Raw genomic sequence first — 13,886 nt, 5'->3', positions numbered from 1 at the left:
GCCAGCCGGTTTCTAAGCCGGTTGGGCGAGAGGGTGCTACCCCTGTACCAGCTGATTAAGAAGACGAGCCCGTTCGAATGGAATGGCAAGGCAGACGAGGCCTTCTAAGACCTCAAGCGCATGCTCTCCACCGCACCAGTCCTGGCCGCGCCGACCGACAAGGAGCCGCTGTTGCTCTACATAGCCGCGACCTCGCGGGCGGTCAGCACGGTGCTGGTGTTCGAGCGACCAGAGAAGGGCAAGATCCAAGCCGTCCAGTGCCCAGTCTACTACCTGAGCGAGGTGCTCTCCATCTCCAAGCAGAACTACCCGCACTACCAGAAGATGTGTTACGGCGTGTACTTCACCGCCAAGAAGCTGAAGCAGTATTTCCAAGAGCACGTTGTCACTGTGGTCAGCACGGCGCCTATCGGAGAAATCATCGGGTGCCGGGATGCCTCTGGCCGGGTTGCCAAGTGGGCGATCCAGCTAACCGGCCACACCATCCTCTATGAGCCCCGCATCGCGATCAAGTCTCAAGCCCTGGCCAACTTCCTCGTCGACTGGACTGAGACCCAGTACTTGCCGCCGCCTCCCGACTCGACGCATTGGCGCATGCATTTCGACGGGTCCAAGATGCGACTTGGCTTGGGGGCCGGCATCGTACTATCGTCACCGAAGGGCGACCGGCTCCGCTATGCGCTCCGGATCCACTTTGCCGCCTTCAACAACGTCGCCGAGTACGAAGCCCTTGTGCACGGCCTCCGGCTTGCCAAGGAACTCGGCATCCGGCGCATCCTGTGCTATGGTGACTCGGACCTGGTGGTGCAGTAGTGCTTCGGCGAAGGGGACACCCGCGACTCCAACGTGGCAAGCTACCGCTTCCTCGTCCAGAAGCTGTCCAGATCCTTCGAGGCCTGCGAGTTCCTCCACGTCCCGCGCACGGAGAACAAAGTAGCCAACACGCTCGCCAAGATCGCCTCGTCACGACAAGCCATCCCGTCCAGTGTCTCCCTCGAGCACCTGTGCAAGCCATCCGTCAAGCCATCGCCGGACTCCGAGTCCATCCACATTCCAGACAACCCGGCCGCACCTCAACCCGGCCCGGGGACTGCTGAACCCGGCCCAGGGGCTGCTCAGCTCGACCCGGCCTCCATCGCCCCGGACCCGGCCGTCGCCATCCCCGACCCGGGGGCTGCTCAACCCGGCTCGAGGGCTGCCGACTCGGAACCCACCCTGGTGGCCGTCTTCGCCGTGGTTATGGCTCCATCTTGGGCCCTCCCAATATCAGAACTTTTGGAGAACGGGGTTCTCCCCATGGACGAGACTGAAGCTCAGCAAGTGCAGCGCCGGGCGTCCGCCTACAGCATCATCAACAACGAGCTTGTCAAGCGCAGCTCCACCGGCGTGTTCCAGCGCTACGTCGAGCAGGAATGGGGCATCGACATCGTCCTCGACATACATCAGGGCAAGTGCGGGCACCACGCCGCATCACGATCCCTGGTGGCCAAGGCGTTCCCCCATGGTTTCTACTGGCCCACAGCCCTCCAAGATGCCGAGTCGCTCGTCCTCAAGTGTGAGGGATGCCAGCGCTTCAGCAAACGCAGCCACCAGCCGGCGTCAGCACTCCGCACCATACCGATCGCCTGGCCCTTCGCGGTCTGGGGACTCGACATGGTGGGACCCTTCAAAACCGCTCGAGGCGGCATGACGCACTTGCTGGTGGCAGTGGACAAATTCACCAAGTGGATCGAGGCAAGACCAATCAAGAAACTGGATGGTCCAACAGCCGTCTGGTTCATCAAGGTCATAGCGGTGCGCTACAGCATGCCGAACAGCATCATCACCGACAACGGCACCAACTTCGCCAAGGGCGCGCTCGAGCAATACTGCTCCGTCTCTGGCATCCGCCTCGACCTGGCCTCCGTTGCGCATCCGCAGTCCAACGGGTAGGTCGAGCAGGCCAATGGACTCATCATGTCCGGTGTCAAGCCGCGACTCGTCGAGCCACTCATATGCTCACCCGGCAGCTGGCTTGATGAGTTGCCAGCCGTTCTCTGGAGTCTACGCACCACGCCGAATCGGTCGGCCGGGTTTACCCCGTTCTTCCTCGTCTACGGAGCCGAAGCCCTCATCCCGACCGACGTCGAGTTTGACTTGCCGCGTGTCGCGATGTACACCGAAGCCGAAGCCAGAGAAGCCCGCGAAGATGGCGTCGACCTTCTCGAAGAAGCATGCCTCCTGGTGCTCAGTCGCTCAGCCATCTACCAGCAAGGCCTGAGGCACTACCACAGCAAGAAGATCAAGCCCCTCGCGTTCCGCGAGGGCGACCTCGTCCTCCGACTCGTCCAAGAGCAGGCAGGCCAGCACAAGTTGTCCCCTCCATGGGAGGGCCCATTCATCGTGAGCAGGGCCTTGCGCGACCGCAACGCCTACTACCTCATCGACGCACGCAAGTCAAGGAAGCGCAAGAAGGACACCACCGGTGAAGAAATGACCCATCCGTGGAACGCGGAACTCCTCCGCCAGTTTTACAGTTAGCCGCACGAGCGTATGTATCGTCGCCTTTTGTAAACGCATGAAACCATGGGGTCCCCGAACGAGACTCGGGGGCTGCCTTTTGTCGACCAATTTATTGTGTCCCCATTTTCTTGCATCACTATACCACTGAACCCGGCCACCGGTCCGACTCGCTTGACCCGGGGGCTCGGGGGCTGGCCGGCTCGGTCGCCACCCTGCCGCCTTACTTGGTGATTCCTGATAAAGTTAGGATGTCGCGATCCCCCACTTCGCCCTAAAGCCACAGATCCAGCATTGGCTGTCGGCTGGCAAGCACAACGGGCCAAAGCTCCTTTACGCTTCATACACTAAGTCAAAGGATGTCGGGTCGATCAACCCGGCCCACCATTCATCAAATGAACAGTCGCACGACCGGCTGCTCGCCAACCGGCTTCGCCGGATTGCCGCCAGCTGGCCCAGTGGGTGTTTCGCTCGCGCTCAATGTTTTGAGGGACCCAAGTCATGTGCGCTCCTCTCAAAGAACCGAACTCCTTGTCACGGACCGGAGCCTCGGCCGTCTGACTCGCGGGGGGAGGTTTGAGAATGGAAAAACGCATGAAATCGGTCCAAGAAATGGAAGGCAAAAAGCAAAAGCACCCACGACATCTACACAAGTATTTAAGAAAAGGCCCACGGCCCGAGTTCATTACACCCTAAAACCCCCAGTGGGTGGGTGGACCTGCTATTTAACAGATTTTAAACAAAGTGTCTCAGGCATCTCCAGTGCCGCGTCCCGACGTCGACGGCTCTCCCCTGGCGGCCTCCGGGTCCAGCAAGGTGCCGGTGTCCTCCTCAGCACCCGCCTCGCGGTAGACGCCCGTCTCCTCCGAGCTCCCCTCCGGATCATGGAGGAGCAAGCCGTAGTCGTCGCCATCCTCGGCCCCGCCGTCTTCCGTCCGCTCCGGATGGAACTCGTCGTGGAAGGCGAACTCGGCGATGTAGCTGGCCCGGGAGGTGATCCGGCCGGCTTGCTCCTGCAAGAGCTGCTCCGAACCGGCCCGCTGGCCCATCAACACATCGAGTTGCGGGTCCGGATGCCAGGACAGCGCGAACCGGAGCGCCATCTCAGCACCGGCACGAGCGGCGGAGACGCGCCACTCGCCAAGCCGGTCCGGCCCCATCTCCAACCAACGCGCCAGGCGCGAGAAGCTGCTCGGTTGGACGGAGTCCGGCCATAGGGTCGCCGTCATTGCGCTGCCAGCCTGGGACAGCCGCCCCAACTGCGTTCCCAGGACCTGCAGGCGGGCCTCAGCGGCGGCGATGATCTCCGGGAAGGTCCAGGCCACCCGCGGATCCGTCCCGGACCCAACGACGCCGGTCGGGTCGCGCTAATAGCGGACGGCTTGCTCTGCCAGCCGCTGCATCTCCGGGAAGGCCCCTGCCGCAAAGGAAGAAGCGAGTTAGAAGAAGAACAACAAGGAAGAAAGGCCGGATCCCGACCCGGCAAACGACAAAAAAAGCACTTATTGGAGAAGGACTCTTCCAGGTGTTGTGCCTCAAGCAACGTACCACGCCGCTCCCGTTCGATGGTGCGGTCGCGCTCCTCGAGCGCCTTCTCCAGATCGGCCGCCTTGGCAAGGGCTGCCTTCAGCTCGGCGTCCTTGCCTTCGGCCGCCCTATCGGCCGCCTCGGGGCGGCGGGCCTCGTCCCGATGGGCCCCCTCAGCCGTGGTGACCTGCCCCCGCAGGCGATCCACCTCGGCCTGGAGCCGGCCCTTGTCGTCGGCCAGCTGGCCGCGCCGCTAGTCCGCCTCCACCAGGGCCTGCTGTGCCTCTGCCACCTTGGCAGCTTCCGCCTTAAGGAGCTCCACCTCGGCCTCGACGCGGCTCTTGTGACCCGCCAGCTGCTCATGCAGCCAGTTGGCCTCATCGAGAGACCGCCGAGCCGCAGCCGCCTCCGCCCTCGCCTGCGCCGCCATGACGCCAAGACGGTCGATGTCGGCAACGAGATGGTCGTAGTGATGACCGGCCCGGAGCAGACGAGTCCGCCAGGACAGTGCCTCGGCTGCGAAAAAAAGGACTCAGCAGAAGAAAAAAGCAAGACTTAAGATTTGGCCCAACTGTTACACAGTTGGCCTGAATCTCGGGGGCTACACCCAGCGGGTGCGCTAGCGCGCCCCCACTAGAAAAGAGCACAAGAATACCTGCGGCGATGCGGAGCTCCTCCTCCTTGGCGGCAAGCTGCTCCATGAGCTCCCGGTGCTTTCCCAGGAGACGATTGTAGGTGGCGACCCAGAAGGCGTCGAGATGCTGAAGAAAGCAGAAATCAGAACAAGGCCAACACTCTAAAGATTCGACCCAACTACTACGTAGTTGGCCCAAACCTCGGGGGCTACAACCAGTGGGTGTGCTGGCGCACCCCACAAAGAAGAAATTACAAGAAGACTTACCAGAACGGCGCGCTCCAGGTCACGTGTCCGCTCCACCTCGGCCTGGGCGAAGGCCTCAAGCCGTTCCGTCCGGCCTCGCAGGCGGCGACTGACGGCGTACAGCGCCGCCTCCTCCTGGGTCTGAGGCCCGAAGACAACGGTGCCGGCGGCATGGCAGTTCGGCACCCTCCCTGCCGGGGCACCAAGGCGTACTCCCCCCTGGCCGCTCGCGACGCGGCCAGCACCTCCTGCGACGCCCCTCCCAGCGCCGACGACGACCCGGACACCGGGACGCCCTGCGTCGCCGTCTCTGACCCGGACCCTGGGACGCCCTGCGTCACCGTCTCCGGCCCAGCTGCCGGGGTGGCCTCCGGCACCGCCGCCCGCGGTGCCTCCTCCAAAACTGGCGGCGCCTCCGACACCGTCGCCCGCGGCGTCTCTTCCAAAACGACGCCACCTCCACCACCATCAGTCCCCGCTCACTTGACCATGACGGCCCGCAGCGGGGTGTCATCCGCCACCTTCACGACCACCCGGACGGGGATCACCACCTCAGCCCGGCCTCCACGACCGCGCTCCCTCACCGACGACGGCTCAAAGACCGTCGCCGCCACCACGGTGCCCTCCGGCATCTCGCGCCAGGCCGGCTCCGCGCCGGCTCGTGCCCCCGCCGCCGCTGCGTTGGTCCAAGCACGGACCGACGCCGCCTCCAGCTCCGCCTCAGACTGGTTCCTGTCCTGCTAGGCCAAGGCTTCGGCGTCATTCGGATCCAGGCTGAGGTCCGAGTCGGCCCGTCCCTCCACCTCGGCCTGTTCGGCGAGGTCGGACCGGCTCCTGCATAACGCGGCCCCTTCGGTGGCCGCGGCTTCCGCCACCACCCTTGCCAGCGCGATTGGAGACCTGAGGAAGAAGACAGAATGAGCAGAAAAGAAACAAGACTAGCTCAAGAAAAAAAAATCTGAGCGCAAACGAGAGATGAAGCTTACCCCGCCAAGACCGGGACCAGGGTTGCCCCCCGGTCCCCGCCACCGCACTTCCTCTTGGCCGGCCTCCCGGCCCCGGTTGGGTCCGTCATGCACTTCGAGGCCTGGGGTCGCGGCATGACGCTGTCTTTCCCATGCGGGCGGCTCGGCGCCACCTCATGCGAGGACCCGGCTCCGCCCGCGTCGCCGCCTCCCCCGCCCAACGCCACTACACTGACAGCTGGCGTCAGCATCGACCGTTTCGTGCCGCGGTCAGCAATTCAAGACACATGAAGAAAAACACGAGACTTACCCGCACGACGCCCAGCGCCGGCGTCGGACTCGGCCTCCTCCTCTCCCCTATGAGCCGCGGGCTCCTCTGGTGCCACCGGTGTCACCTGCAACGGGGCCCGGACGTAAGGATGCCAAATCGCGTTCAGAAGTACCCCACGCGTCGCGTCAGGACGGATGAGAAGGTGCGCGGCAGCAAAGTCAGAAGACCAGACACTCACCTGCGGCACCGGGTTCGACTGGCTGTGCGGCACCTTGCCGAACCGCCAGTCCTCCCCAAGGTTGGCCTCGGAGATGTCATTCACGCCGCGCATGATCTGCTCCGCGGACAGTCGCGTCGACCCCATGCGGTTGGGTTCTTGAAGGACGACCATTTCATCGATGAGGCAGGAGGACCCGGCGCATGATGAACACAGCGAGGAGGTCGGTGCCGGTGAGCCCCTCCTGCATCCTCATCACCGTCACCCGCTCGCAGAGATTGACGATCTCCTATGACGGGCGCCTGAGCGAGTAGCCCCAGTTCGTCTTCGCCCGTGGCGGTGCGATGGCGAAGGCCGGAAGGTTGATGCGATCCGCACCAAGGTTGTGGACATAGAAGAAGGAGTTCTGCCACTTCTTGGCAGAATCCTCCAGCGGGATCTTGCGGAAATCCGCCCCCGACCGCTTCGAGATGACGACGGCAATCGGCGAACTCCCCGGCCGACGGGCCCTGCTACTTCAAGGATAAGAAGCGCGCCCAGCGGTCGATCGTAGGCTCGACCCCCAGGTACCCCTCGCAGAGGGTGACGAAGCCAGAGGGCAGGACAATGGCGCCGGCGCCAAGATGATGCGGCTGGAACCCGAAGAACTCCAGGAACGCGCGGAAGAAGGTGCTCGCCGGTAGCCCGAACCCGCGCTCGAAGTGCGTGAGGAAGACCACGCGCTCCTGCCCCTCGGGCCGAGGCCTCTGCTCACCGCGCGGCAGGCGGACGCCGACGTCCATCTCCCAAGGCAGGCGCCGCGTCGCCCGGAGTTGGGTGATGTCCTCGGAGGTGACATTCGAACCCATCCAGGAGCCCGATGGCAGCGACATGATCAAAGGAAGAAGAAGCAAGATGGACGGTGAAGGAGTTCTGCTCGGAGCAGCGGGCGCCGCAGTGTTTCAGTTGCAAAGAGCGGAGCGAGAGCAAAGGGACAGGAGGGCGCGCAAGAATAATGTCCGCTGCCCCCTGCCCCCGATTTATAATCCTCGGTTTGAACGCGGGGAAGTGGGATCGTCTGCACGCGCCCGTTCCACTACCCCACAATAAGTGTGCACGTACACGCGCAGTAACTGCCCGGGGAAGAAACCGGCCCCCGGATGCTGCAATAAATCTGCGGGCTTGGGCCGAGGGCGCGGTGGTGGGCCCCAGCCCGTCGCCCGGTCCCGTCACGCACGTGGCCTGTCATGCCCCTCCGACTTCCGGGCACCACGTGGTGCCCGTGCAAAGCCCGAGGGATTGCCCCAAGATTCGGCAGACTTCTCGGTCCCCGGCACGGCCGGGATGCCACGATCCGGTTTCCGAGAAAACCGGCACACGGTGGGTGTTGCCGGACCCGACGCTCGCAGAATCCACCTTGCTTAAGGGGGAAACTGCAAAGGCCCACTCATCTGAAGACGGCGGACCTTCACAGCTTCGGGGACTACTGTCGGGGCGATGGACCCCGTGCAGGCAACGGAACCCGGATCCTCTTCAAAAATTAGCGGGGTTGGCACCTCCCCTCAATACCGGCACGCGCTTGGCTGGGTCGCTCGACCCGGCCAAGCCCCGCAAGCCGGCCAGACTAGCCGACCTGGCAAGACACGTCGACTCGACCCCAACGACTAGCACAAGACAGCCGAACCCGGCACGACCAAAGCCTCCTCAACAAGCCAGCGCCACCCGTGGCGTGCTACGCAATCCAGCGGTGGGTCCACTCCCGTCCCATCCAGGCCGTATGATCGGGACGAGACTTCAATCAACGATGGCCGAGGCAACAGTGCCCAGCCCATGCCTGTGGTCAGTAGGAACGTGGCAACAGTGCCCCTCACCTACCCGCTGACCAGGGCCGACGTGGCTACTGTGCCCCCTCCTTCACCGGACAGCAAGCGGCAACCTGACGGAGAGCACTGTACGCGACTCGACTCGGCCAGGCCCTAACGATGGACAAGACGGTGCACAGTCCCCCAAGGCATGCGGGGCCCGCACCTAGGGGAACCCGGCGAACCACAAGCACTCAACGGGGCCCAGCCCGGGTCCCCGAACACCGACAATACGGAGCCACCGACTTGTAACATTACCATTGTACCCCAGGGGGGTGGACTATAAAACCCCCCGGGAGCCTGCGATCATACAGGGGGGACGAGCAAGAGGGCAAGAGAAAACACATACAAGAGAAAAGCGATTAAGCATAGGACTAGCCACAAAATAGCAACGCCAGAGAGAAGGAGCAGCCCAAGCCTTGGCCAGCTTCCTTCCTCCTCCATACATCTCCAGGAGCAACATTGTACTATCGATCATCCAACTACACTCGGCAGGACTAGGGGTATTATCTCTCCGGAGAGCCCCGAACCTGGGTATGTACGGCGTCCCACGCCCGCTCATGCCAACCTCGCCTCTGGAGTCCACCAGCGCCCTCGACCCTCCTCCTCTCTTTAGTCATCCCTTGGCATCTGTCATGCGCCCACCACGATACATTCGCAGTCTGGGGGCTAGATATCTTAGGCCCATTCCCTCGAGCACCTGGGGGCTACCGCTACCTCTACGTTGCCATCGACAAGTTCACCAAATGGGCAGAGGTAGAAGCCGTCCGCACCATCCTGGCCGGATCTGCGGTCAAGTTCATCAAGGGTGTCGTAAGCCGGTTTGGGGTCCCTAATCGCATCATCACCGATAACGGCTCGCAGTTCACTGGCAATCTTTTCAAGGCATATTGTGGTAACCTTGGAACGCAGATCTGCTACGCTTCAGTGGCACACCCCAGGAGCAATGTTCAAGCCGAACGTGCCAACGTGGAGGTCCTCGGGGGCCTCAAGACCAGGACCTTCAAGAAGAAGCTTGAGGCATGCGGCAAGGGCTGGCACGACGAGCTCCATTCTGTGATGTGGTCCATCCGCACCACCGCCACCAAGCCAACAGGCGAGACCCTGTTCTTCCTCGTGTATGGAGCAGAAGCGGTTCTCCCTCACGAGGTCAAGCACCATTCTGCGCGGGTCCTGGAGTTTGATGAGACGCAGCAGGACGCCATGCGGGGGATGGACCTTGTGCTGGGGGAGGAACGCTGCCGTGAATCCTCATTCCGAGCGGCAAGGTACCAGCAGGCGCTGCGACGGTACCACTGTCGCAGTGTCCGCTGCAGGACGCTCAAGGTGGGTGATCTCGTCCTGAGGCGGTTGCTCTCCAGGGAAGGGCTGCACAAGCTCTCGCCCATGTGGGAGGGCCCGTTTAGGATCGCCCGAGTCTGAAGGCCTGGCGCCGCGCGCCTGGAGACACAGGACGGGATCCCCATCCAAAATGCTTGGAGCATCCAGCACCTCCGGAGGTTCTACCCATGAAGCAAGACCCAGCGCCTGTGAAGCAAGGTCCCATGCCTGTGAAGGTCTCCGCTCGTGACACTCTCACGTAATAATGAGTCGGGCTGTACACGCCCCGGAGTCTCGGGAGTGCCGCCCTCGGGCCTCGGGGGCTCCCTCCCACCTCCTAGTGGCAGCACCTAGTTCCGCGCCGGTGAGAAGACTAGACTAGGTACCGGACGCGGCTTTTCATTTGCTTTCCGTAGTTGGCTTGCCCCTTTTTTTTAATGGAAGTTTGCATTCTGGCTTTTCTTGTCCTCTTGGTTCGATCGCCTTTTCCTCTGTTCTTCCTTGGATCTTTGTTTTGGTCCATGCTCTCCCTTGCATGCCACGCAGGGGGCTGGACAGGTGCCCTCGTGAGCACTTTTCCTGTTCTTCACGAGGCACCCTCGCCCGAGCCCGCAAGCTGGCGCACATCTCTCAATCTGTGCCCCTCAGGTACTGCGATACGAAGTGCTGGGTCATGGCCGGTGGCGCCTGCGACTAGGATTCGGAAGAATAAGAGTTTCCTAATGAATTTTTGCAGTTCCTAGACACCTTCCTAGCAAAGGAGGCCTCGCCAGGCACTGGGAAATGTGCGTCTCATGAGGCGGAAACTACTTCAGGCACATCAAGGTAAGTTATCTCTACACGCCTACATAAAACGTTGGTACCACAACACGATGCAGGGACGATAAACATAACATAGCAACTCAGAAATCATGGTTCATTACACACCCCTGTAGGGCCCATACTTGTTTCTTCTTAAATGCAGGAAGGAAAGAACAAAACAAAAGTGGCGCATGCCCCCGCAGCAGTTCACGAGGACGGACCCATGGCGCTCTCCTAGGCTCAGACAGACCCCTCATCGCACTTCACTGGAGCGCGGTGACGAGATGACCCACTACCACCCTCGAAACGAGTGTGGCGGCTGGTCATAGCCGCCGCAGCTGGAGCTGTCGCTGGAGGAGGAGCCGCCGTAGCTGGACGAGCCGCGGCCAGCATCGAGGACGAAGCAACCTTCATCCTTGTCACGACCATTGCCAAGGCTGAGCACCTCGTCGCTGTTGTTGTCCTCGGGGCAGCACCCGACGCGGTGACCATCTTCCCCAAATACCCTCACGTAGAGGGTCGCATCGCCGTCGTACTTGAAGTGGAGGGCACACCGCCTGCCCAGGCCACATGCACGGGTAAACGTCTGCCAGCCGCGGGCCAGGGCTGCATTGCCCGCGGCGGAGACTTCCACCACGACCCACGAAGCCTTGCTGCAGCAGGCGTCCACTTGTAGCCAGAGACCGCCCAGACCCGTGGCTAGCAGTTCACCGGGGAAGAAGTGCGGGAGCTGAAGCCAAGTGCCAGCCGGGTTCTCCGACCACACGATGAACTCCGGCATCACCTCTGCCGCATGGAAGCATGGTCGAGGAGGCCGCGCAACCATGGCACGCCTCACTTCATCCACGGGACTGCCACGACCTGGGCGACTCCCGCCGCACGGGGAGGCACCGCCGTTGCCATGAGGGGCCACGGCGGGGGTCGCGGCGTGATTGCGCGGGCGACCATGCCCCCTCTTGGCTAGTGGCGAGTCGGGCCCCTCCTGGCAGGCCTTCCCCTTTTCTGTGACTGAGAACCTCCTCGCCGACCCTCCTAGCGGGCCTTCCCCTTCTCCGCGGCCAAGAACCTCTTCGCCGGCGCCATGAGTGTCGCTGAAGCAAGGAAGAAGAAGGAGCAGGAGGAGCGAGGGAAGAGATGGGCGGCGGGGGCTCCGCTCCCCCCCTTTCCCTTTATAGCCGAGAGGAGGTCAATCGCCGGCCTCTACGATCTAAGGTAATAATGACCTTTTTCTGCATGCAGCAGGGACTCGTCAAGTTGGGCAGTTGCCGAGGCAGCGTGGGGAAGCGGAGACGCCCACGTACAATCAATCGCCATGCGACAAGCGAGGCCGCAGGCTGTTGGGGCCTGCAGCACTCCGCACTTTCTCCTTGGCTTCACCTCGAAGCCAAGTTCGAGCGCGCCTTAGGCCTGGGGGCTACTGTCGGCGTCCTGGGAATGGGGGTCCCTAGACTTGCCTGCTTGCCGCCCACGACGTGTCTCCACCAGCGGCCTTGTACGCCTATCTTCACTAGCAAACACTCAAGACCCTTGCGAGGGGCCAAGCCTCGCGAGGCGGACGATGCAAGACTTCCTCGGGGGCGGCCTCACCAGGGTGGCTCGTGAGGGGCGAAGAGATCAAGGCAAGGGGAACCTCGCGAGGTTCTTGTGACGCAAGCCATGACGACCAAGGCCAGGCGGGCGCTAGTGCGTGCAGTGTCCTCGCTTTCCTCTTTGGTGCTAAAGAGGCAAGCGCAGGCGTGGAGTCCCGGGGAATCAAGCAAAGGTTTCCATATCGGTGCAACGAGACCAAGACCAGTAGGATGGCAGGATGGAGGTCACCGTGGAGCCCGGGACGGTGTCACCACCAGAGCCTTTGGCAGGCGAAGACCATCTTTTGCCAGGATAGCTTGTACTAGTTGTCTCCCTTCGAATGGGCCGTTGTGGGATCCCTTCCCGCCTAATATTTGGGGAGAGGACCCTGGACACTATAAATAGGACTAGCCACCACCTTAGAAAGGGGGACGATCCTCTGCCGCATCCTGAAAACCCACAAGTATAGGGGATCGCAACAGTTATCGATAAGTAAGAGTGTCGAACCCAACGAGGAGCTAAAGGTAGAACAATATTCCCTCAAGTTCTATCGACCACCGATACCACTCTACGCACGCTTGACGTTCGCTTTACCTAGAACAAGTATGAAACTAGCAGTACTTTGTAGGTGTTGTTGGATAGGTTTGCAAGATAATAAAGATTACGTAAATAAAAAGTAGGGGCTGTTTAGGTAAAGAAGCAATAAAGTAAATATGGCGAGTGTGGAAAAGTGGTGTTAGGAGTTGCGAAATTGCCCCTAAGCAATTGACTACTTTACTAGACCGATAGCAAGTATTATGTGGGAGAGGCCACTGCTAGCATGTCATCCCTGACTTGGAATTCTATGCACTTATGATTGGAACTATTAGCAAGCACCCGCAACTACTAATGTTCATTAAGGTAAAACCCAACCATAGCATTAGGTAATATTGGTCCCCCTTCAATCCCGTATGCATCAATTTCCATGCTAGGTTGAAGCTTCTGTCACTCTTGCCCTCCAATACATAGTCCTAGCAACATACAACTAACCCTAGGGTGTGATCCACGCGCGCAATCATATGATGGGCACCAAAAGACAGCAACATAACCACAAGCAAATTAAATCAATCATAGCAATTCATCAACCACCGATAGGACAACGAAAATCTACTTAGACATCATAGGATGGCAACACATAATTGGATAATAATATGAAGCATAAAGCACCATGTTCAAGTAGAGGGTACAGCGGGTTGCGGGAGAGTGGAACACTATAGATAGAGGGGGGAAGGTAATGGAGATGTTGGTGAAGATGGCGGAGGTGTTGGTGTAGATCGCGGTGATGATGATGATGCCCACGCCATCGTTCCGGCGCCACCGGAAGAGAAGGAGAGAGGGGGGCCCTTCGTCTTCTTCTTCCTTGACCTCCTCCCTAGATGGAGAAGGGTTTCCCCTCTGGTCCTTGGCCTCCATGGCATGGGAGGGGCAAGAGGCCCTCCGAGATTGGATCTGTCTCTCTGTCTCTCTCTATTTTTGCGTTCTGACATTCTTCCCTTTCACCGTTTCTTATATTCCCGGAGGTCCGTAACTCCGATTGGGCTGAAATTTTAACGCGATCTCTATCCAGATATTAGCTTTCCTGCGGCGAAAGAAGGGCATCAACCGCCTTACGGGGTGGCCACGAGGGTCAGGGGCGCGCCCCCTACCTCGTGGGCCCCTCGAGCATCGTCTCACGTGGATTCTTCTTCCCAAAAATCATATATATTCCAAAAAAATCTCCATCAGTTTTTATTCCGTTTGGACTCCGTTTGATATGGATATTCTGCGAAACAAAAAACATGCAACAAACAGGAACTGGCACTGGGCACTGGATCAATATGTTAGTCCCAAAAATAGTATAAAAAGTTGCCAAAAGTATATGAAAGTTGAATAATATTGGCATGGAACAATCAAAAATTATAGATACGACGGAGATGTATCAGCATCCCCAAGCTTAATTCCTACTCGTCCTTGAGTA

The 13,886-nt window shown here is 60.4% G+C and overlaps 1 protein-coding gene across 1 annotated transcript; it reads left to right on the top strand.

Moving 5' to 3' along the window:
• The first annotated feature begins 120 nt into the window (after positions 1-120).
• Positions 121-1,932, top strand: LOC147959794 (uncharacterized). The gene is made up of 3 exons (XM_087532904.1): positions 121-311; positions 399-642; positions 814-1,932. The coding sequence occupies exons 1-3, from the start codon at positions 121-123 to the stop codon at positions 1,930-1,932; spliced, it is 1,554 nt and encodes a 517-aa protein (XP_087389030.1).
• The last annotated feature ends 11,954 nt before the right edge of the window (positions 1,933-13,886 follow it).

The sequence above is a fragment of the Triticum urartu genome, chromosome 7A (genome assembly GCF_056163025.1).
Source record: "Triticum urartu cultivar PI428250 chromosome 7A, HENAU_Tu73, whole genome shotgun sequence".
Taxonomy (NCBI): domain Eukaryota; kingdom Viridiplantae; phylum Streptophyta; class Magnoliopsida; order Poales; family Poaceae; genus Triticum; species Triticum urartu.
Note: the sequence above shows the minus strand (reverse complement) of the source record. Positions and strands in the feature narration are given on the sequence as shown.

What these genes read in the sequence shown, in the direction of transcription:
- LOC147959794 (XM_087532904.1), top strand. Translation starts at nt 121, where the DNA reads ATGCTCTCCACCGCACCAGTCCTGGCCGCGCCGACCGACAAGGAGCCG. An exon ending in ATCTCCAAGCAGAACTACCC is followed by an intron (nt 312 to 398) that starts GCACTACCAGAA and finishes CACTGTGGTCAG; the next exon opens with CACGGCGCCTATCGGAGAAA. An exon ending in TTGGCTTGGGGGCCGGCATC is followed by an intron (nt 643 to 813) that starts GTACTATCGTCA and finishes GTGGTGCAGTAG; the next exon opens with TGCTTCGGCGAAGGGGACAC.